This window comes from Mirounga leonina, unplaced genomic scaffold, assembly GCF_011800145.1.
Source record: "Mirounga leonina isolate KUSES-001 unplaced genomic scaffold, KU_Mleo_1.0 Mir_154, whole genome shotgun sequence".
In the NCBI taxonomy this organism is placed as follows: Eukaryota; Metazoa; Chordata; class Mammalia; order Carnivora; family Phocidae; genus Mirounga; species Mirounga leonina.
The window spans coordinates 32,967,184-32,989,156 of NW_023270389.1; the positions used below are offsets into that span (position 1 = coordinate 32,967,184).

The 21,973-nt window shown below is 38.9% G+C and overlaps 1 protein-coding gene across 1 annotated transcript in view; it reads left to right on the forward strand.

Annotated features, from left to right (window-relative positions):
* Nucleotides 1-11,331: 11,331 nt before the first annotated feature.
* Nucleotides 11,332-21,973, forward strand: part of CR2 (complement C3d receptor 2) — a 66,771-nt gene continuing 56,129 nt past the window's right edge. Inside the window, exon 1 of the mRNA XM_035010427.1 lies at nt 11,332-11,349. Coding sequence (XP_034866318.1) covers nt 11,343-11,349 — 7 coding nt within the window. The 5' untranslated portion in view covers nt 11,332-11,342. The remainder of the gene's footprint in view (nt 11,350-21,973) is intronic.

A 21,973-nucleotide genomic window follows, 5' to 3' on the forward strand; every position in this document is an offset into this window, starting at 1 on the left:
TGGCTTAAAAATGCATTACAAAATCCATGGTCCCATATGAGGTATAATCATTTATTGATGAAAATTTAGAATAATAGGTAGAGGAAAAGTACTTATTTATGTGTTTATTATCTAATCAATGCACATGAAATTATTCAGAGTGTCCAGGTACCATCTCTATTGGTTTGGATCCTAGGTCCCCCACATTGTTTTATTGTTAAATGTGCCCAGTGTGCTACTCCTGGGTAGTTTGTATCTCCTAGAGACAGGAAAGGATGGCAACGTTGTTACTACTCACAATGTTACTACTCATAGTTCTTTAGAACCTATTTATATTGATATAGGTCTTCCTGTGGTTCCCTAATACCATTTACTCATTTTTAATCATACTGTTATTCATTATGTTGATCATTCATTGTGCCCCCTGTGAACACCGCCTTCCAATGACTTGAAAGGTTGTTACAGAGCTTCACTGATGATAACCACAGATGCAAGTGTTATCCATTTTCCAGGCAGTGAAAATATAAATAATACTTCATTTTCTAATTGTGTTGTATTTACCCTTTGGAGTTTGTGGTATGTGGTATCTCTTAACCTATGGTATGACTCTTTAGGTCATAATCACTGCATTCTTGGAATGGGACCTCTTTCAATGTAGACTGCATCTCTGCTTTCCACACCTTGCCATCAGCTGGGAGGACAAGCAAGGTGCCTGTGGATGGAGTAAAAAAGTAGCCCATTAATATAAAAATTACCCATCTTTTCCCAGCATGGCCTAACACTGAGCAAGGACACCATAGGCATTTCCACATGAGTTGGAGGCAAGAGAGAGCATTGAAAGGAAGGGTCATTGGTTTTGTGGAGCCACAGTCTGGAATATTCTGAGGGGGAGATAGAAGTGGTCACCTCTGGAAATCTGCCTTCACATGGGCCAGCAGAGGGAGTGGATGACTGTTCTGGGTGCCACTGAGGGGACAGAGAAGATAAAGGACATCTGCTACCGCTCTTGCCATGCCCAGGTGCCATATTCCAAGGTGCTAGAGGTGTCACCCCAGTTGGAACAAATAGGTGAGAGCTGTCACAAGGGCCCACACACGTATTTGCAAGCCCCAGGGCTGGTGGTGGTTGGTCATCCAGAGCCTTAAACTAGAAGGATGTAAATAATCTCTAGTAGATCTAATCCAGAAATAACACAAGGTCAGTTTCTTCAATACAATATTATAAAAAGAAATACATGAAATATATAGTTACATACAACCTACACCAAAAACAATTGGGTCTTTACTGATTCAGGAGGAGTTGCTGAATGTAGTAGAGTCTCAATGGTCATTTCCCTGTGGGAGTGTTGAGTTATCACTTGCAAGATGGCTGCTATGGCCTGAATTGTGTCCACTCCAAATTTCATATGTTGAAGCCCTAACTCTCCAGTGGGACGGTGTTTGGAGATTGGGCCTTTGGGAGGTAATTAGGGTTAAGAGGTCACAGGAGAGGGGCCCTCATGATGGGATTGGCCCTTATAAGAAGAGAGACAAGAAAGCTGGCCCTCTCTCTCCGTCTCCCCCACTGACCACCGCTATATGAAAACAGTGAGAGAGTGGCCAAATGTGAGCCAGGAAGAGAGCCCTCACCAAAACTCACCATACTGGCACTCTGATTTTAGGCTTCCAGCTTCCAGAATGGTGAGAAAATTAATTTCTGGTGTGTAAACCACCCAGTCCATGGTATTTGGTTATGGTAGCTCCAGCTAATACAATAGCTAAATCATGTATTCATGATTTATTTTGTGTTTGTTTATAGAACACTAAATAATTTTACTTTCATGTATTTTAAAGGGACACTTTATATATTAATTTTTAAACTAAAAATATATCGAGATCTTGAACAGTGTGATTTTGTGAAAGTTTTATAACCTTTCTGTTTCCTCTTCTATAAATCTTACAGTAGAACCTTATAAAATTTCTATAAGAATGAAATCTGTCAATACTTGTAGGGTGTTTAGAGTAGTGTCTGGCCCAATATGCTATGTGTTTATTAAATTAAATGTAAGTAAAAATAAAGTGCATTTCTAATGTTATTTATAAGTATATTATATTTCCGAATATTGTCTTTTTAGTATAAAAACCAGTTTAGGCCTAATGCCTTCCATGTTTGTTTTTCTCCTTTGGCCTTTTCATAACTATTAATTATTGGAATGTTGCTGATTAATTTATTATTTTCAGTAGAAACACTGAGGCCTTTAAACCATAGATTTTCTTTTTCCTCACCCAAAACTCCTGAAAGGATAGAAAGTATTTATACCGGGACAGAAAAACATTTTAATTTTTAATTTAGATTTTTCTACACAGCTAATATGTATGTACTCTATTTCTCCTCTCTCTCATCAAAGTATACTATTATCTTTAGCCATTGGTGTTAGATCATTTGAATAAGTCAGTTTTGAAGGCAACATTTTTTAATAGAAAAAAACATGTTAAGACTTTGTCCCCTGAATATTCATTTCTTTATCATATATAAGTAATCGTTGTCTTTGCAAACACAGTGATTGCAAGATAGGTGCTTCCATTTTCTTCAAACTAGAGAGGTTTCTATTGTTCTATTGTTTTTGCTTTTATTTCAGAAAGCACATTTAAAACATTAGGAATGTTACTACATTTGTTGTAATAATGTTCTTAAATTTTTCTGAAGTCTTAGAGACTCATCTCTGATTTATATATGCATTTAGTGGTCTTTTGTTACTAATATACCATTGCATTTAGAAAATATTATTGTCTTTCTATTAAAGAACTAGATACCTAAACAGTTCTTGATCAACATTCCCCCCTTGGGAACCGGGTTATATTCAGAATATATCAGGGTTGTCTTCAATACGCCCATTTCACTTCGCAGGAAATATGCAGATCCTGAAAACAAAGTGCTTCTAGAAGGCTGGAGACCCTGTTTAGGACTCATGAATTTCACCTGGATTCCCCACTTCCCTGTCTTTTAATTCATGGACTTTCATTCAGGGAAGAAAAAACAGATCATGTTCAGTAGTAGAATTTCATCAAATGCTTGGGCGACGAAGTGGAAGTTTTGCCATCCTTTTTTGTCCAAAGAAAAAGAAAAGAAATAGCAAATGATGAGCCAGGGTGAGGAGAGGCTGTTCAACTCAGAGGTGCCTATCTCTGCCCAGAGTTAGCTTCCGGAGAGCAGAGCATCACGGAGTTTATTAGCCACCAGGGGGTGGCAGTACCTCATGTGTCTACAGAGCTTCTGCTGGGGGGGGGGGGGGGGGGGCACATTAAAGAAACACAACCTCCCCCTGCTGGACCTTCAGCTCGCCCTAAGAAAAAAAACACCTGTTTTCTGCCTTTAACCAGACCAGGGCTCTAACCAGTTTGATAGATGAAGTATCAAACCAGAAATGGGGAATTAAGCAGTTTAACCATCTTTCTTTAAGTTCAAAGGCTTGCAGATGTCCTCATGTCATTAAAAAAAGAATCTGAATCCTATGGATCCAACCTCAGTGACAACCAGCTGCTGGGACAGATGGCAGCAGACAGACGGTCTTCCCTCTGAGCCCCAGATGGAGGTTACTCTGACCTTTGTTAGCACACACTCCACCTCAGTTTAATCATTCAATCCCCAGAGAGTTGTTAATTTAAAAGAGACAAGGTCTCTTAATTCTCTCTTTGAATAAGGAATCCAACAAGACTGTGGGTTTTACTTTATCTTTTGAATAATGGGGAAAAAATGTCAAAGCTCTTCTTTAAAAATAAGGCTCACAAGTATTTATTTATTTAAAGGGGGGAGTGGCAGAGGGAGAAGGAAAGAGAGAATTTTAAGCAGACTCCATGTCCAGCGCGGAGCCCAACACAGGGCTCCATCCCATGACCCTGAGATCCTGACCTGAGCTGAAATCAAAAGTTGGACACTTAACTGACTGAGCCGCCCAGGTGCCCTGGCTCACAAATACTTATATCTTTGACAGAAGAGATATATGAATTTCAATATTATAACTAAGGCTAATATTATTAAAGCAACCAATCAGAAGCCCATACTTTTAGGGAATATGTTACAAACCATAAGATGACTTTTACATAACACAGTTTTGAGACTCTTTTTTGGAAAGACTGAGAGAACTACATTCCAACCAGGCGAGCACACGGTTAAGCAGTCAACCCAGGCTTTCCCCTCCTGAAAGTCCCACTCAGAGACAAAGGTCTTTCTAAGTTTAAGTAATTTATAATAAGACAGAATGCCACACTGCTCCGAGAAAACAGTTATTTACCGTAAGAAAAAAAAAAAAAAAATTCAAATCAAGACAATGGAACTATTCGTCATGGAAAATTTATTTTTTAAAAAAGCCCTGTGTTGTGTTTAGGTTTCAGGAAAACTAGGAATCACCTAGCTTTATCATTTCTGAGGCCTCAGAAAGAGGAACAAGTGAAATTGCTTATCTTCAATGTCAGGAGTGCAGGAGTTAAGCTGATTTTGAGACTTACTGTGATTTCATAGTAGCCATTGTTTTATATCTTTAATTATCTGAAACAAGACTTGTCGAATTGTAATCATGAAAGGTACTAATACATATTTCAGAGTAGATAAACCAATATAGTGAAATGTTTGAGTAGGGAAACAGATCTAACATTATACCAAAACTTAACTTAGGATCAACTTGATATCTTAATTCAGCAGAAAAATAATAGAGTATTTTATAAAAATGAAGCCAGGATAAATGCATATTGTTCTGGAAGACAAAAAGATCGCTGCATCACCTCATTCACATGAGTAAAATCCAGGTAGAGTAAGCATCCAAAATTTAAATATGTATATATCATTTTATTATCTTTTTGTGAAAGTATATATACGTGACAAGAATTGAGAATAACAATTGAATAAACTTGAACAATACCAAAAAACAATTCTAAAGAAAAATATTTGATTACTTTCAAAATTATATATGGCACAAATCACTATAAATGTAAGCTAGAGAGAACCAATATAATAGATAACAATTTGCAACCATATAATAGATAACAAATTAATATCTAATATAAGAAGAATTTTACAATTAAAAAGATAAACATTCTGGGTGCCTGGGTGGCTCAGCTGGTTAAGCATCTGCCTTCGGCTCAGGTCATGATCCCAGGGTCCTGGGATCGAGTCCCGCATCGGGCTCCCTGCTCAGCGGGGAACCTGCTTCTCCCTCTGCCTCTCTCTCTCTGTCTCTTATGAATAAATAAATAAAATCTTTTTTAAAAAAAGATAAACATTCAAATAAGAAATTGGATAAGCCAACAAATAGACAATTACAGAGAAAAAATTACATATACCCAATAAAAATATGAAAAGAAGTTCAATCTCACAGGTATTCAAAGATGTGCAAATAAAAAAATTATAAATTAAGTTTCTTTCATCAGATCAGCAAGATTTTAAGCATTCAGTGTTAAAAACATTTTGGTAAAGCAAACTTACACATCAGCGATAGAAGTGTCAGTTTAAACAATTGGACAATAATCTGGCAGTAAATGATCACATTTAAATACCAATAATGTTTAACCTAGAAATCTCACTTTTATGATCTATATCCTATAAAAAGAAGTGTATATATATATATCAATTTGTAAAATCATATACACATATAAGCACATAATAATGTACATAAAACACTTTCATTGTAGTCAATAACTACAGAAATAATAAAGGAAGATGTTTCTAGTTTGAAGATAGTCTTGAATCAGTAGAGTGAAAAGAGTTACAGAATTTTAGGCAGAACTGATGCATCCATCTAGGCTTACTTTGAAAAAAAAAAAAAATCTTTAAATTCCTGACAGAAAGTAGTGCTATATAATAGTTTTTATTAGATCTTTTACCCTTCTTAAATAGAGAGAAAACTAGGTTCTAGACACTGTTCTAATAATTTTACATATGCAGTTTGACTTTATTCTGTTTTTACAACTGACCATCTTCTGTTGTTCAGTCCCAGAGATTTGAGGTATCAATATGGCATTTGGAAACTACCTGGAACATTTCACATGTCAAGCTTTCATAGTAATAAAATAGTAAAAATTTAAACAAGTATATAAAAATGTCAAAGAAAATTGTCACATTGTATTACTAACATATATGTCCCTTTCCATATACAATTATTGGAAGGTGAGGTGCTTTTTTTTCCTTCTTTTAAACTGGCAAGTGAACTTTGATCACTTATGGTTATGTCTCCATCTAGTGGTAGAAATATATTTCAAGTATTTGTATAATAAGTAAGGCCATGGTCACACTGGGAAACATCTGAAGCACTGAATAAATAGGAATTACTGTGGCTGCTATTGGGTAATTGTCATCAGGGTCTCCACAGTTTATCTTGTTATGTAGGGAGGAAATATTTTCTTTCTTTTTTTTTTTTTTTAAAGATTTTATTTGACAGAGAGAGAGACAGCGAGAGCAGGAACACAAGCAGGGGGGGTGGGAGAGGGAGAAGCAGACTTCCCGCTGAGCAGGGAGCCCGATACGGGGCTCCATCCCATGACCCTGGGACCATGACCTGAACTGAAGGCAGACGCTTAACGACTGAGCCACCCAGGCGCCCGGGAGGAAATATTTTCTGCCAACTGAAAACTTTATTTAAATTTTACTTTATTCAAATTAGTAGAGTCAAGTTTCTAAAATATTAACAAGATCCTTTTGTGTAATGTCTAAAATTCTAATATAAAAACATATATTAAAGATGCTAGCGGTGCAACCACTCTGGACAGCAGTATGGAGGTTCCTCAAAAAGTTGAAAATAGAGCTACCCTACAATCCAGCAATCGCACTACTAGGGGTTTACCCCAAAGATACAAATGTAGGGATTCGAAGGGGCACCTGCACCCCAATGTTTATAGCAGCAACGTCCACAATAGCCAAACTGTGGAAAGAGCCCAGATGTCCATCAACAGATGGACAGATGAATGGATAAAGAAGATATGTGTGTGTGTGTGTGTGTGTGTGTATATATATATACACACACACACACACACAAAATGGAATACTACCCAGCCATCAGAAAATGAAATCTTGTCATTTGCAACGATGTGGATGGAACTAGAGGATATTATGCTGAGCGAAATCAGCCTATCAGAGAAAGACAATTATCCTATGATCTCACTCATATGTGGAATTTAAGAAAACAGAGGATCATAGGGAAAGGGAGGGAAAAATAAAACAAGACGAAACCAGAGAGGGATACAAACCATAAGAGACTCTTAACCATAGGAAACAAACTGAGGGTTGCTGGAGGGGAGGGGGGTGGAGGGATGAGGTAACCGGGTGATGGACATTAAGGAGGGCACATGATGTGATGAGCACTGGGTGTCATATAAGACTGATGAATCACAGACCTGTACCTCTGAAACCAATAATACATTATATGTTAGTTAATTGAATTTAAATTTAAAAATGTTTTTAAAAAGGTAGATACCTTTGTAATGACTCTCCTTCATTCACTAAGTGAATCTTTCTGAGCCTTCATTTCTTTATCTGTAACAATATCAACATTTGAGAAACCTCCAATACTTCCTGCATTTATGCACATGGTCTCACCCAACTTCCCACAACTTTGCCAGGAGGTAGGAAAAGTATTTATGTCTCTGTCTTCTGGTGAAGGAAATGTGGTGTAAAGAGATCTTAAAACTAATCCAATCTCAAAAAACAAGTAAATGTCAGAGATGGAAATGTACCATAGATTTCCTGATTCCAAATTTAGTGCCTTTTATAAGACCTCCCCTCACTTGCAATTATGATAATTAAATGAGCTAATATTTGTTACAAATGCTTAAATCCAATAGGAATATAAGTCACTGTAAAATTACATAATAAAGAGAACAATGAGGTTTTTGAATGTGAGAAGGTTAACGAAAGATAAGATAGAAAAATACTTCATAAAAGTATATACATCAGGCTGAATTGAGCTGACCATCAAAATAAAAAATGTCCAGAAATTTGAGAGGCTTTATGTACATACAGTTTCTACAAATACGTATTTTCTACCTTCCCACAATTTTTCTGCACCATCTTCCTAAAATACCATTGGGTCAATTATTGCTATGTTAAGATTTCTGCTATAAATTCGAAGAACGACAAGGAGAAGATGCTATGCAGTCCAACAAACAAGAAAAAAAGAAATAGGCTAAGCGTGTGTATTTGTTGACTGTCTTTCTGAGGCTCCCTGTGTACGGAGAGTGCTTTTGGGTGGGGGCTGGAGGCCAGCTTCGAAGATGACCAATTCCGGTTCTTCTCTTTAAAAAGTTCTTATTTCTCCTGCTCCTTTGCTTCCGTTTTCCATTTCATGCTATTCCCATCAAAGGAATTGTGACTTGGATAAAACAATGAGACAACAGAAAGGGAGGAGACATCAAGCTGAGTCACATCCTTCTGGGGTCCTGTCAAGGTTACCGACCATCTGAACAAGTCTCTCCAAGCCCACCTGGAGGCCCACTGTGCTTCCTAGTACCTTAGGAACCTGCCGTATGAACTTACAGAAAGCACATTCTGAACACACTCTACACGGAAGAGCAACTGAATCGTAACCTCGATTTCTCTTAACTTCTGCCACCTGCCCTCCCACCTCATGCACTCCTTTCAACAATAATGAGAAGGAAAACCCAAAGATCTCATCTCAAACTTAGTCTTCCTTCTCCGGCAGTACTGAACACAGAAGGAGACTGGAGTTACTTGTGGTTCTAATAATCTAACCAGATATACTCAAAACTAATCACAGATTGTTACTTTAGAATAAATATAAGGTCTAAAGTTGAGTTTGGAAACTTGGACTTTCTTCCTTCCCATCACAGGTAATAAGAAAGTACAGGCTAGTCCATATCTATTTTCCTGCCCCTGGAAAGGTTCCATTATAGCTGAATAAGTCGCTTCCCCACCTGAAGTCAGTATTTCCTTAACTGTCTTTCACAGGTAAGCCAGCTCTGAATGTGTTCTCCAGCCCAGAGGAGCTTTTGAGCTGTATCGGAGAAAGCCATGAGGTTGGGTGTCAGGACATCAGATTGCAGTCCCAGCTGTCACTGAGTGGTATGACCACCTGTCTTTCAGGCCCTCGCCTGCAAATTAAATGAGTTAAACTGAAGACTAGCAAAGGTTTCTTCTAGCGTGGTAAGCTGACTCTGTAGTCTAATCAAGAGCTGGAAATTAATTCCTAGCCTTTGCTTCAAAAGTCCCTGGTACAGGAATGAGTCACCTCTCTGGGCAATCCCTGCAGATAAGTAAAAATAACTGAGCCAAATTGGTATAAGTTCTTCTGAGAAAGGATCCCTCCTTCCCTTTGGGTTTAACATTCTGTCCACTGAGTTAACGTTTTGTCTTACAAGTACCAAAAGTGTAGACTCAACTTGAGGGATGTCTTTACCTGCCTCTGGAGAATCTGCATTATCATTGCTGGTTTTCCTCTTTCTTAGTAAACTTTAATCTAAATTTTAAAATGTCATGGAAGTCATAAATATTTGAGTGCTTTCAGCTTTTTCCAATATATAGCTTGAGTTTTTTTCTTTACATATTCTTCTAGAAGCCCTCTCTGAAGGAGGAGTTGCCCATGGGATGGAACACTGTCCTCAGTTTGGCAATAAGGCCCATGAAGCCTGTTCTGCTCAGTGCTGAGGCCACTTTGCTCTTAATTAAACCTGTCCTCACCCCTTGCTACCATCCCTCCGGGGATCCTGGATCCTTCTGGAGAGAGGTTTCCTCAAGATCCGGATGCAGGAAGCAGGCACCCAAATAAATTATTTCCCAGCTGTGCTCAAGCGTCTCACATTGGCATCATGTCCCCCTTCTCTCTGTGGCCCCCTCCCTAGAAAAGTCTTCTGAAAGAATATCCAGAGTCCCAAGTTTTCCAAATGATTCATTTCTTTGCAAAAGCAACAAGAAGTTCCTTCTCCTTGGGGAAGTCTGGGGCAATTCAGTTGCGTAAATTTCCAACTAAGGGTCTCTTAGGGATTTTCTTAAAATGAGGAGGAATGGGGTGCATCCAACTATTCCCAAAGTCTCCAGCTGGGAGGTCAACCAGAGGCCCCTCTAGTCCCCACACTATACAGCCCTCTGGGAGACACCACCCCTTGTGGAGCTACCAGCAGTGAGAATGAGGGGGTTTCAGAGCTTCCTCCTTACAGAAGGGGCCCTGCCTCCACATCTCACTCTGCTCCGGCTCCAGATCCGGAGGATGTCCCTGGGGGCTCCAATAGCAGAGTCCCAAGAGAGAGTGCCACCACCCACTCCTTCCTGGACCCCCATCTCCATTCGGAAGTTTTGTTTCTTACACTGGTTGCTAGGCATTTATGATGTCATTCTCTCTGCATCTTTGTGTATCTAAGTTACTTCATGATAAACAATAAAATTTGAAAGGATTGCATCTATTTTGTCACTTCCCATTTTAGCTAATTGAAGCATTGCCTCTTTGAGGAGATATTTTTTTATTATTATTATGTTAGTCACCATACAGTACTTCATTAGTTTTTGATGTAGTGTTCCATGATTCATTGTTTGCATATAACACCCAGTGCTCATTGTAATACGTAGCCTCCTTAATACCCATCACCGGGCTAACTCACCCCCTCATCCCCCTCCCCTCTGAAACCCTCAGTTTGGTTCCCAGAGTCCAGAGTCTCTCTTGGTTTGTCTCCCTCTCTGATTCCCCCCGCCTTCATTTTTTCCTTCCTTCTCCTAATGTCCTCCATGCTATTCCTTATGTTCCACATATAAGTGAAACCATATGATAATTGTCTTTCTCTGCTTGACTTATTTCACTTAGCATAATCCCTTCCAGTTCTATCCATGTCAATGCAAATGGTGGGTATTCATCCTTCCTGATGGCTGAGTAGTATTCCACTGCATATATGGACCACATCTTCTTTATCCATTCGTCTGTTGAAGGGCATCTCGGCTCCTTCCACAGTTTGGCTATTGTGGACGTTGCTGCTATGAACACTGGGGTGCAGGTGCCCCTTCTTTTCACTACATCTGTATCTTTGGGGGTAAATACCCAGTAGTGCAATTGCTGGGTCATACGGTAGCTCTATTTTTAAATACCAAGGAGGTATTATTTTTTTATTGAGGTTTTTTCTAATGCTATATTTTCTTATCAGATTAATAGAGAAAATCAAAAACATCTACTGGTTGAGTGATTGTCTACCTATTTAAATAGTCAGTTATCTTCAGTCCAATAGAAAGGGTGAAAGTTTGTCTTATGTTTCATTTTAAAGAAATTGAACTTAATAAACACAAGTTCTTAATAAAGTTTTAGAAATTTTCCTTCTGTTCTTTTCAACAGATACTTAGCACTGTGCTAGGCTGGTGTTTCTTCAGGTGTCCTGGAGTGTAGAAACTAAGTAACGTGCTCCATGCCACGTAAGTACCTTATAATCACACAAGGAGATAGGAAGTTCACCACTGGCATCTAAAATTCTCTTTGGAACAAAGTAAGAGATAAATAATACATTCATTAAAAGGTAAAGAGTATGATTCCAGAAACCATATGACTTGAGAGGCAGTAAGATGGAGTTCTTAATAGCACACATCCTTCAAGGCAATACAGTAGACAGGACTGACTTAGCTTGGAAAAACTGGATACAATAAACCCAAATTAATTTTTAAAACAGACAGCTGAGCTTGAAATTGAGAATGGGAAATCCCCAAGTAGAAGAACAAATAGAATATTCAAAATCAATGCAGTGAGCAAGAGCTAAACCCAGTGACCTAGAGAGAAGCCAGAATGAAGTAAATCCCTATGGGGACCATGGTTTTAGCACATACGAAGCTCTAGACTTGAGTGCAAAGTCCCAGGCAACATTGCCACCCAGAAACAGGTCTTTTCGTAAATCTGAGAGCCAGTCCATAAAATGGAAACTAGAATAGCCTGCTCACTAAGCCAGTGAGGCAGCAAAGAAACAAGAGGGCGGAGAAAAAAAGAAATAGGAAGCCTGCCTCTGAACCTTGCTCGGTGTGTTGTATGAATTTGCATTATCTTGTCTATGTGGAAAACCCCAAACGATAAAGTCTTATAAAAACTGAAACCTTTGGGGCCTTGGCAGACAGAGTCAAATGTGCTTCTGCCCCACAGAGAAAACCTCCACAAATTAGTACACTTGATTCCTGGGGAACTAGCTTCCACGGAAGAAGAATTCCTAATAAAAATGTGTATCCCACATGAGGAGCGAAAGAACTAGGGAAGAGAGAGAGTGCAGTGAATTAGATAAATCACATCCAAAGAAATACAGATAATAGAAAAAAGATGAACATGCCTTACATTAAGGATGTTCACAATGTTCCGAAGGGAAGTAAAGAGTGGAAACCATAATATAAGAACAAGACATAATGAAAAGAGTCCAATCTGTTTTTTTTTAAAAAACCAAAAATTCTAAAAATTAAAAATACAGTAATTCACACGTCCAGATCAGGCCAGACAGCATAACTAGTCCCAGACGTGCCCTGATACCAATAAACAACAAGTAAACTGGATAAAATACGCACGGCAAGTTTCAGATATTAAATGACACGGAGTGAAAAAGAAACGATTGCTCTGGCTCCTAGGTGGACCCCTATTTTGGGTCACAATGGAAAGAGGGAAAACCCAGGCAGAACACAGTGGGCTCAAAGACTTTAAGAGATAGAGAGCAGCGTTCAGGGAGTCTGAAGTGGCAGGAGTTTCTGGGCAGAGAACCAGAGTGGAAGGGCTACACACAGAAAGAGCTCCAGGAATCCCTGAAGGGTCACCTGCCTGGGACATCATACAAGCAGCAACTTTGGACCGTGATCTTCGTGAGAAGGGAAACAAACAGACAAGGTGCGCTTTACTGCAGGAACAGCTTGCTACTTGGAGACAGTCACCGGTGATACAGTGCAGGGAGCCAGCAGCCTCGCCAGGTCGACAGGCAGAGATTGGAGTCTGCGGGGCGCGAGGTGGCTAGAATTGCGGGGCTGAGCATCAGAGAGAAGACAAACTGCTCGGAAATCAACAGAGGGATACTTTCAAGTATTTGGCTGAGTACTAGCTACATGTGTATGAGAAATCACCCGAAGCCAGAGAAACGAGCACCAGAAGGACAAAGGCAGAAAATTCCGAGGCTCAGCAAGGCTAGGAACGATCACTGACAAAGGTAGAGAGACCGCAACACAGAGGGCATCAGGTAGAAACCTAAAAGGCTGTTGCCTTACCACGAAAGCTAACTTAACTGTAGAGTAAAAACTGTTCTGAACCCACTTAATAAAACTTAAGAACACAAAAACAGAGATTAAATGCTTTTTTAAGGATTTTTTTTTATTGTGCTAAAATAGGCGTAACATAAAACTTACCATTTTAATCACATTTAAGCCTATAATCCAGCGGCATGAAGTATATTCACCATATTGTGCAACCATCACCACTACCCCTTTCCAGAACTTTTGCATCATCCCAAACTGAAATGCTATGCTCCTTAAACAAGAACTCCCCAGCCTCTCCACCCTCCAGCCCTTGGTAACCTCTGTTCTACTTTCGGCCTCTATAAAGTTGTCTATTTTAGGGACCCCACATAAGTGCGATCACTCAGCATTTGTCCTTTTGTGTCTGGCTTGTTACACTCAGCATAATGTCTTCTAGGTTCATCTGCGTTGTGGCATGAATCAGAATTCCATGCCTTTTTAAGGCCAAATGATATGCAATTGCATGTATATGTCACTTTTTTTTTTAAAGATTTATTTATTTGACAGAGAGAGACACAGTGAGAGAGTGAACACAAACAAGGGGAGTGGGAGAGGGAGAAGCAGGCTTCCTGCTGAGCAGGAAGCCCGATGTGGGGCTCGATCCCAGGACCCTGGGATCACGACCTGAGTGGAAGGCAGACGCTTAACGACTGAGCCACCCAGGCGCCCCTATATGTCACTTTTTAAAACTCCATTTTCTATTGATGGACATTTGGGTCTTTTCCTCATCTGGGCTATTGTGACTAATGCTGCAGTAAACGTTGGTGTACAAGTATCTGCTGGAGTCTCTGCTTTAAATTCTTTGAGGTATACACCAAGAAGTGGAATTGCTGGATCATATCGCTAATTCCATGTTTAACTTTTTGAGGAACTGCCAAACTGTTTTTCCATAGTGGCTGTACCATTTGACATTCCCATCAGCAATGAATAAGGGTTCTGTTTTCTCCACGTTCTTTTTTTCAACCTCTTAAGTCAACTTAATTTTAATTTAACTAATTTAATTAAATTCTTCCTTCTTAGCTGGTGGAAAATTCCTCTTCACTCCTTCCCGTGCCATCCACACCCATCCCAGGGATGTATCAAACTCAAAGGACAGGGTATTGGGGGTTGAACCTTTGGTCCACACAGGCTATCACTGAAATGTTCTTTGCCGTTGTCTGACGAATTCAGGGATGGAAGCTTTCTGCTATTTCCACACCATCTTTGAGACATGAGGCATTCTTGTAAGGCAGGAAACGCAGGGTCAATAAGTTCTTCTCCCTATGCAGATAACGCAGACATTTCCCTGGGAAATCATGCAAGACCCCAGCACTGCCAGAAAGCTCATTCTGGTCCCCTGTCCTCTGAAATGCACAGACCCCTCCCTCAGTCCCTAGAAATCACTGCTTTCTGGGGGCAAGTTTCACCCCTGTCCTCCTTCTGTTTCTTCTAAACACCCAATTTCTCTTAAAAATTTTACAAATCTTTACACACTCAAACAAAACACCGGAAATCTTGCAGAGAACTTCTGGCTTCCTACTGACCACATACTTTCCCAGAAGCAAGGTAGCCCAGTTAGTCAGTAACCTGATCAATTGAATGGGGAAGGAAATGGGGAAATTTGGGAGGGTGGGTCACTAACACTTCAAAATATGATCCAGATAAACAACCAATTCAATTTAAAACAAAGATAAAAATAAAAACTTATTCATGCTTATGGAGAAAATCTGAGTAGTGCAATAAGTATAAAGAAAAAAGAGAAATTATTTATAATCACACCATCTAAAGGTAATGCTTTGAAATATATCCTTCTAATCTTTTCTCAGAACATAAAAATCTGCTTTGTAACTTTAAATTCATACAATGTATGTGTTACCGTTCAACATTTTAGGGTCACTCTTTCTTAAATAACGAAAGAAAATGTTTTAAGCTTCTATTTCATATGATTCCCAGAAATCTAGTGCCCTCTGCACTAGTTTTGAGATTTCTGAATGACAGAGAACCCGCTTACTTTCTTCTGATTCTTTTTCACCCATGGTTTCAAGTTTTCTCTAGCCCGCTCTGGGATTTCCAATATGGTAGCCATTAACCACATGTGCCTATTTGAATTCAAATTAGTTAACAATTCAGTTCCCCAGTCACATTAACCACACTGTAAATATTCAATAGGCACAGGTGGCTACAGGCGGCTATCATATCAGACAGGGCAGATGTAGAGCATTCCATCATTCCAGAAAGTTATGGATGATATTGTTCTGGATCCCTAAACTCATCTGACTCCTCTACTACACCTGTTACCATTTCTCTTATCATGTAGCTTCCACTCCAGTGTTCTCCAAAACACCAAAACCACATTGCTGCTGCATGATTTAAGGGGAAAAAAGTATTTTATAAAGGTTTAGCAATAGTAGAAGGATATTATTGCAAAAAAAAAAAAAACGCAGGAAAATGACTTAAAAACAAATAGCAGTTGTTACTGTTGCTCAAGTTCACTAACCTACACGTCTGAGGTTTAAATACAACCAACTGGTTAACCAATTGGCCCCCAGTTCTGCAACTGATGGGTAAAGCAACTATCAAGTTTTTATCCAAATATTAACTGATTTTCAGTATTTATCATGCTCTTATTACTATGTAATAAACTAAAAGTTTGTAAGAGAGCAAATAAAAATTCTCATCAGGACAAAATGAAATTTCTGTAACTAAAAAAATATGCATATAAACACATATGATGTAAAGTTAAAAATTAAGATTAAGTATTCTTATGAAATTAAGATTAAGCATATAAACACATATGATGTAAAGTTAAAAATTAAGATTAAGTATTCTTATGAAATTAGATGTTCATTTTCATTACAAAAGCAACTTTTCCTTAGTCCCAGGCACTCGTATATTGTTGACCTTCTTTTTCCTTCTCTCTTTCTTGATCAAGTGCCCCTAAATTCTATCTTTTTAAGCTGCCAATGCAAAAACTTATTATGCTGAGCAATTTGGCTCCTGATCTTCCTAAACCTCTCCCATCTAGACTGGCCTGCAGCCTCCCTCTTCTGAGCTAGAAAACCCCCTTCTTCAACCTTTCCTAAAGAGAAGAGCAGTTTTTCCCTAAGAAGACTTTTGTCATTCCTCTAAAATGCTGATGCAGCACTCTGGTATTTGTTTTATAACTGACAATTTTTTTCTTTCTGCTTCATGCTGATTTTTTTACTTCTCAATATTTCATAAATATTTTTATAATCATTTTTTGTAGGTGTCTATAATATTCCCTGGATATATCCTACTTTACTTAACTATCCCCTATCATTGCCTAGTTAGGTATTTTATCAGTTCATTTTAATCTTACTACAAATGAAGAGATTGGTAACTTTTGGATTATTTCTTTAGGATAGATTTGTAGAAGTGGAATTATTTGATCCAGAATGATTTAGGAAACATTCACTACCCTCACATTGTAGAGGAATCCACATCCCCATACTCTCCCATTGCTGTTGAATTTGGCCCCGTGACTTGCTTTGCTCAGCACAACCTAATCACATTTGACATGAGCAGAAACCTTAAACATACCTCTACATTTGGGCTTGCCCCCTTACATTTTGATAATCTACCATGAAAAGAGCATGCCCTATATGGCCACTGACCTTTAGACTGGGCCTTAGAATAAAAACATGGGGGGCAGGCTTGTATCCAGACTAGAGCGTGGAGTCAAGCCCAGTGACTCTTTCGAAAGCAGAGTCACCCAGCTGAGCCCATCCTAGATGAGCCAAACTGTAGTCAACCTGCAGAAGCATGAGCATGAGAAAATACTGGTTTTTACGGCAGTGAATTTTAGGATAAGTAGTCAGCTACACAGCATTATTTAGTGTTAGCTTTGCTTATTAAGATTTGTATTCAGTAACAAGGTTTCCAAAATGTCTTTTTGAGTCAGGGATTCTAGCTGGAATTTATGGTTCTCTTTCCAGAACACTCAAAAGACAAAACCTTTATCATGACTAAAGAGTTTTTAATTATACAACTGAGACCATAACCTAAACTAACCTTACCTAAACTAAACTGAAACATTAGAAGGCATTAATTTTATAGCTCAAAATCTAGTGGAATTTAGCCTGTCAACCCCAGGCAAGAGTCACTGTGATGATTTTCAAATGCATGTCCTTAAATGAATTTGCCACTGGCACAGAATAATAACTCCACAAGAAAACACCTGGGTAACTTTGCTGCAAACTCCAGCCCCTTAACATGTACTGACAAAGCCAAACAACTCCATGCTTAGGAGATTTGTGAATAAACAACATGTGCCTCATGCATTTCAGGAGGAAATAAATGTATTTCTTATTTTTGCATCAGCCTATAGAACGTATTTTAATGGAAATGAAGAGACTCTAGGGACTGTATGGTCTATTGACTGATTCCAAGTATACTGGAAAACTTGGGGAAAGAAAATGATAAGCTCAAGTCTTTAAATTTTCAATTCAGGATTAGTATAGGGAACAAGAAAAAAATGTTTAATGCCACGAAAAAAAAAACCTATCTCTTATAGCCAAGGAGTCACAAGTTCTGAAAAACCAACGTCAAGTCAAATTCAAAGGGTAGCCAAGTTACAGTGCAATGAGAAACATTTATTTTGAAGAAGCTTTAATGAGCTCCCCAAAGAAATTATGAATGCGGGGCGCCTGGGTGGCTCAGTTGGTTAAGCGACTGCCTTCGGCTCAGGTCATGATCCTGGAGTCCTGGGATCGAGTCCCACGTCGGGCTCCCTACTCAGCAGGGAGTCTGCTTCTCCCTCTGACCCTCTTCCCTCTCGCGCTCTCTCTCATTCTCTCTCACTCGAATAAATAAATAAAATCTTTAAAAAAAAAAAAGAAATTATGAATGCTGATCCTTACCAAGACCCACTTCAACCAGCTGTCATTTCTGCTAGACCAATGACATTTTCAAATTCTATCAGTTTCCAGGGTTGGGTACATATGTGACCCGAGAGATGGAGTCATATGCATGAAAAGAATTTCAAGGTTTTTTTCCAATTTATATCCACAGAAACCTGGGAAATATGAATGGGAATGGATCCTAACAATGTTAGATTAGGGTAGAAGAAATACAGTGTAATATTTTGCCAGATTTAACATGGAGCACTAAAAAGAGATTCTGAATTTGATGTATTCACTTAGGCAACTAGGAGTGGTTCTAACAGCTCACCCCATTGGTTGACTTAAACCTAAACTCAAAGGTGGCCCATGTTGAATAAAATTGAGATGCCAGCACTTCTTTGGTCTATTGCAGAAGAAGGTATCTAAACACTAAGGAAATTTCTGCTTCCAGGAAAGATGGGGAAACAGGACTGGATTTGCCCTCCCATGTGTAACAATAAAAAAAAATGGATGAAATATATAAAATAAGGATGTAGAAGACACTGGATATCAGAGAACAAAGGACAGTGACCCTGTGATGTGGAGTGCAGTAAACTCCATGAGTTGAGGAGACTATATTGAGTCAGGGGAGACCATAGGACCAAGGAAGGTAGAGTTTACAGGACAGAGACACAAAGAAGAGAGAATTGCACAAAAAAGGACTCTGGAGATCTATAGAGGGTCCCTTGAGTATTCAGCTAATTACCAATCAATATATACGTGTGAAAACAATGCCTGTGGACAGGAAAAAAGCCACCCAAAAAGATTAACTGTAAAAGTGTCTACTGCTCACAAAAAGGTAGGAAGAGTTCCCATTCTCAAAGGCTTGATGGGAAAACCTCAAGATTCACAAGGCAGTATGTAGAATAACAGAAGATTTTGATTCTGTGGTAAGAATGATTAGCCTGAGATTAAGCACTGCTCTTATCCCATCTAAAAAAACCCCAACAACTTTAAAATGCAAAAGGATCAGTTTTCAAGTAGGTTAACTGCACCCAAGAACAAAACTCAAGAATATTTGTAGAAGTACAAAAATATCTAGTAACTGATGTATAGCATAAATTCATAATATCTAGCATCCAATAAAAAGATTATCAGCTATGCAAAAAAGCTAGAAAATACAGTCCATAGTGAGGAAATAAACCAATCAATTAAAGCCTACCCAGAACTGACACAGATGTTAGAATGAGCAGACAAGAACAGTAAAATAGTTATAAAGACATATTTGTATGTGCAAAAGGATAAGTAAAGGCATGGAAGGTATTTTTAAAAAAGATCCACCTTGGGGCACGTGAGTGGCTCAATCAGTTAAGTGGCCAATTCTTGAATTTAGGCTCAGGGTTGTGGGATCCAGCCCCACCTTGGGCTCCATGCTCAGCAGGGAGTCTGCTGGAAATTCCCTCTCCTTCTGCCTCTGCCTCTCCCCATCCTCTCAAATAAATAAATAAATCTTTTTTTTTTTTTTAAAGATCCAAGTTGAATTCTGGGGGTGAAAACTACAATATTTGAAATGAAAAATACAGTAGATAAGATTAACAGATTAGTCATTGCAGAAAACAGGATCAGTAAACATGAAGACATAACAATGCAAACTATCCAAATGAAACAAAGAGAAGAAAGAAAAGGGCAGAGCATCTTTGAGCTGTGGGATAACTTCAAGTGACTTAATACATGTCATTTGAGTTCTCAAAGAGAATAAGTTAAGAGGACAAAAAATTTAAAGAAATAGTGGCCAAAAATTTTACTAATTTCATGAAAACCATGATGCACATATCGGAGAAGCTCAATGAATCCTAAGCACAAGAAATATGAAGAAGAAGAAAAAAAAAAAACTACACCAAGACACACCATAATCAAATTGCTCAAACCTAATTATAAAAATAATAAAATCTTAAAAGCAGTCAGAGACAAACATCTTATGGACAGAGAAATCATGGTAAGGGTGACAGAAGATTTATTGTCAAGAGACAATGCAAACAAGAAGACAGAGAAACGGCATCTTTAAAGTGCTAAAAGTAAAGCTTTCAAACTAGAATTTTTTTTTTTAAAGATTTTATTTATTTATTCATGAGAGACAGAGAGAGAGACAGAGGCAGAGGGAGAAGCAGGCTCCCCGTGGAGCAGGGAGCCCGATGCGGGACTTGATCCCAGGACCCTGGGATCATGACTTGAGCCGAAGGCAGACGCTTAACCGACTGAGCCACCCAGGCGTCCTCAAACTAGAATTTTTTAACGAGTGAAAATAGCTTTGAAAAATAAAAGCAAAACAAATATTTTCTTTCAGACATACTGAAAGGATTCATCATGAGCATACCATCATAAGAAATGTTAAAGGAAATTCTTCAGGAAAAAATGGAAGTACTGACCTATACAAAGGAATGAAGAGCACTGGAAATGGCTAATTGATTAAGGTTGACCTTTGATATAAATTAATGGCGAGTGGAATTTTGACTCAGGTCCATATCAAAGTGAGCCCATGTGGTCCTGGACACATTTCATAGATATTTTCAATTCTTGAATGCATAGTTGAATACATACTCAAAAACTGGAAGAATCCAAATATTGTTCCTCTGAGTGTTGTATTGAGGACTATCCTGGTAGGAAAGTCAGAGAAACTGGCTAGTGGAAACCCCTAGAACTGCCACTACTTACCAAAAGAGTAAACCAAAAGCAATCTCATTTCCTGGAGAACTTGCCGAGATAAATGCAACCATCAAAGACCTAAAGGATTCAGAACTCATAATTTCTACATCTTCATTCATCTCACCTGTTTGGCCTATGCAGGGGAGAAATGGTCATGAAATGATATTGGCTTAGCATTAACTTAAGGAGATGATAACTCCAGTTGATGGTGCCAATCAGCACTGACCCTTCTATTTGCTACACAGCTATTGATCCAGAAAATATTTTTCTCTCTACCTGTTAGTAAAAACGCCCCGAAGCAGTTTGCTTTCATTTGGCAGGGCTGTCAATACACCTTTTTTGTCCTACTTATTGTTACATCAACTCTATCCCTCTGTCTTAATTTAGTCTGTAGGAACCTTGATCATTTCTCCATTCCAAAGAATATTAACAGCTCTGTGGCATGACTTAGGAAGAGAGAGAAAGCTAGGAGGACAGCAATAAAAGGTGAGGCTAGAAAGATCAGCAAGAGCTAGACAATTCAGCTTCTTGTAGACCAAAGATTTCAAGGATGTTAAGGATTTGGGGTTTTAGCTTAAAAACAACGGGTGATGGGCATTAAGGAGGGCACTTGATGTAATGAGCATTGGGTGTCATTTGCAACTGATGAATCACTAAATTCTACCTCTGAAACAAACAAAGAAAAAACAATGGCAAATCTTTAAAGGTATTATAGCTTGATGGATTGGCAAAAGTGAGGGGGGTGGCAATGTTCTTTTAAAAGTGTTACTATTGGGGCACTTGGGTGGCTCAGTTGGTTAAGTGTCTCCCTTTGGCTCAGATCATGATCTCAGGGTCCTGGGATCGAGCCCCGCATTGGGCTCCCTGCTCAGCAGGGAGTCTGCTTCTCCTTCTCCCTCTGCCCCTCCCCCCTGCTCTTTTTCTCTCTCTCTCTCTCTCAAATTAAATAAAATCTTTAAAAAAATGACTGAGGAAGAAAACAATTTCAAGGTTGCCATGCAAGGTAGAAAACCCATTTGCAGTTGGTTACCCTGAATTTATCCATGATTGCCACCTGCAGTTGATGAAGAAGAAGGTGCAGAGAAAGTGGAAAATAGGGTTTTCCAAACTCTTGTAGTAGGAAAACAGAAAAGCAATGTGCTTGTGTTATTGGCAGGAGTGCTATTGAATTTGTGGCTTATGGTCTCTTCACTGATTGAGTAACTGAAGACAGAGTGGGCAGGTGGATTTGGGGGACAGGGGTGATGGAGTCCATAATGTGGTCAAAC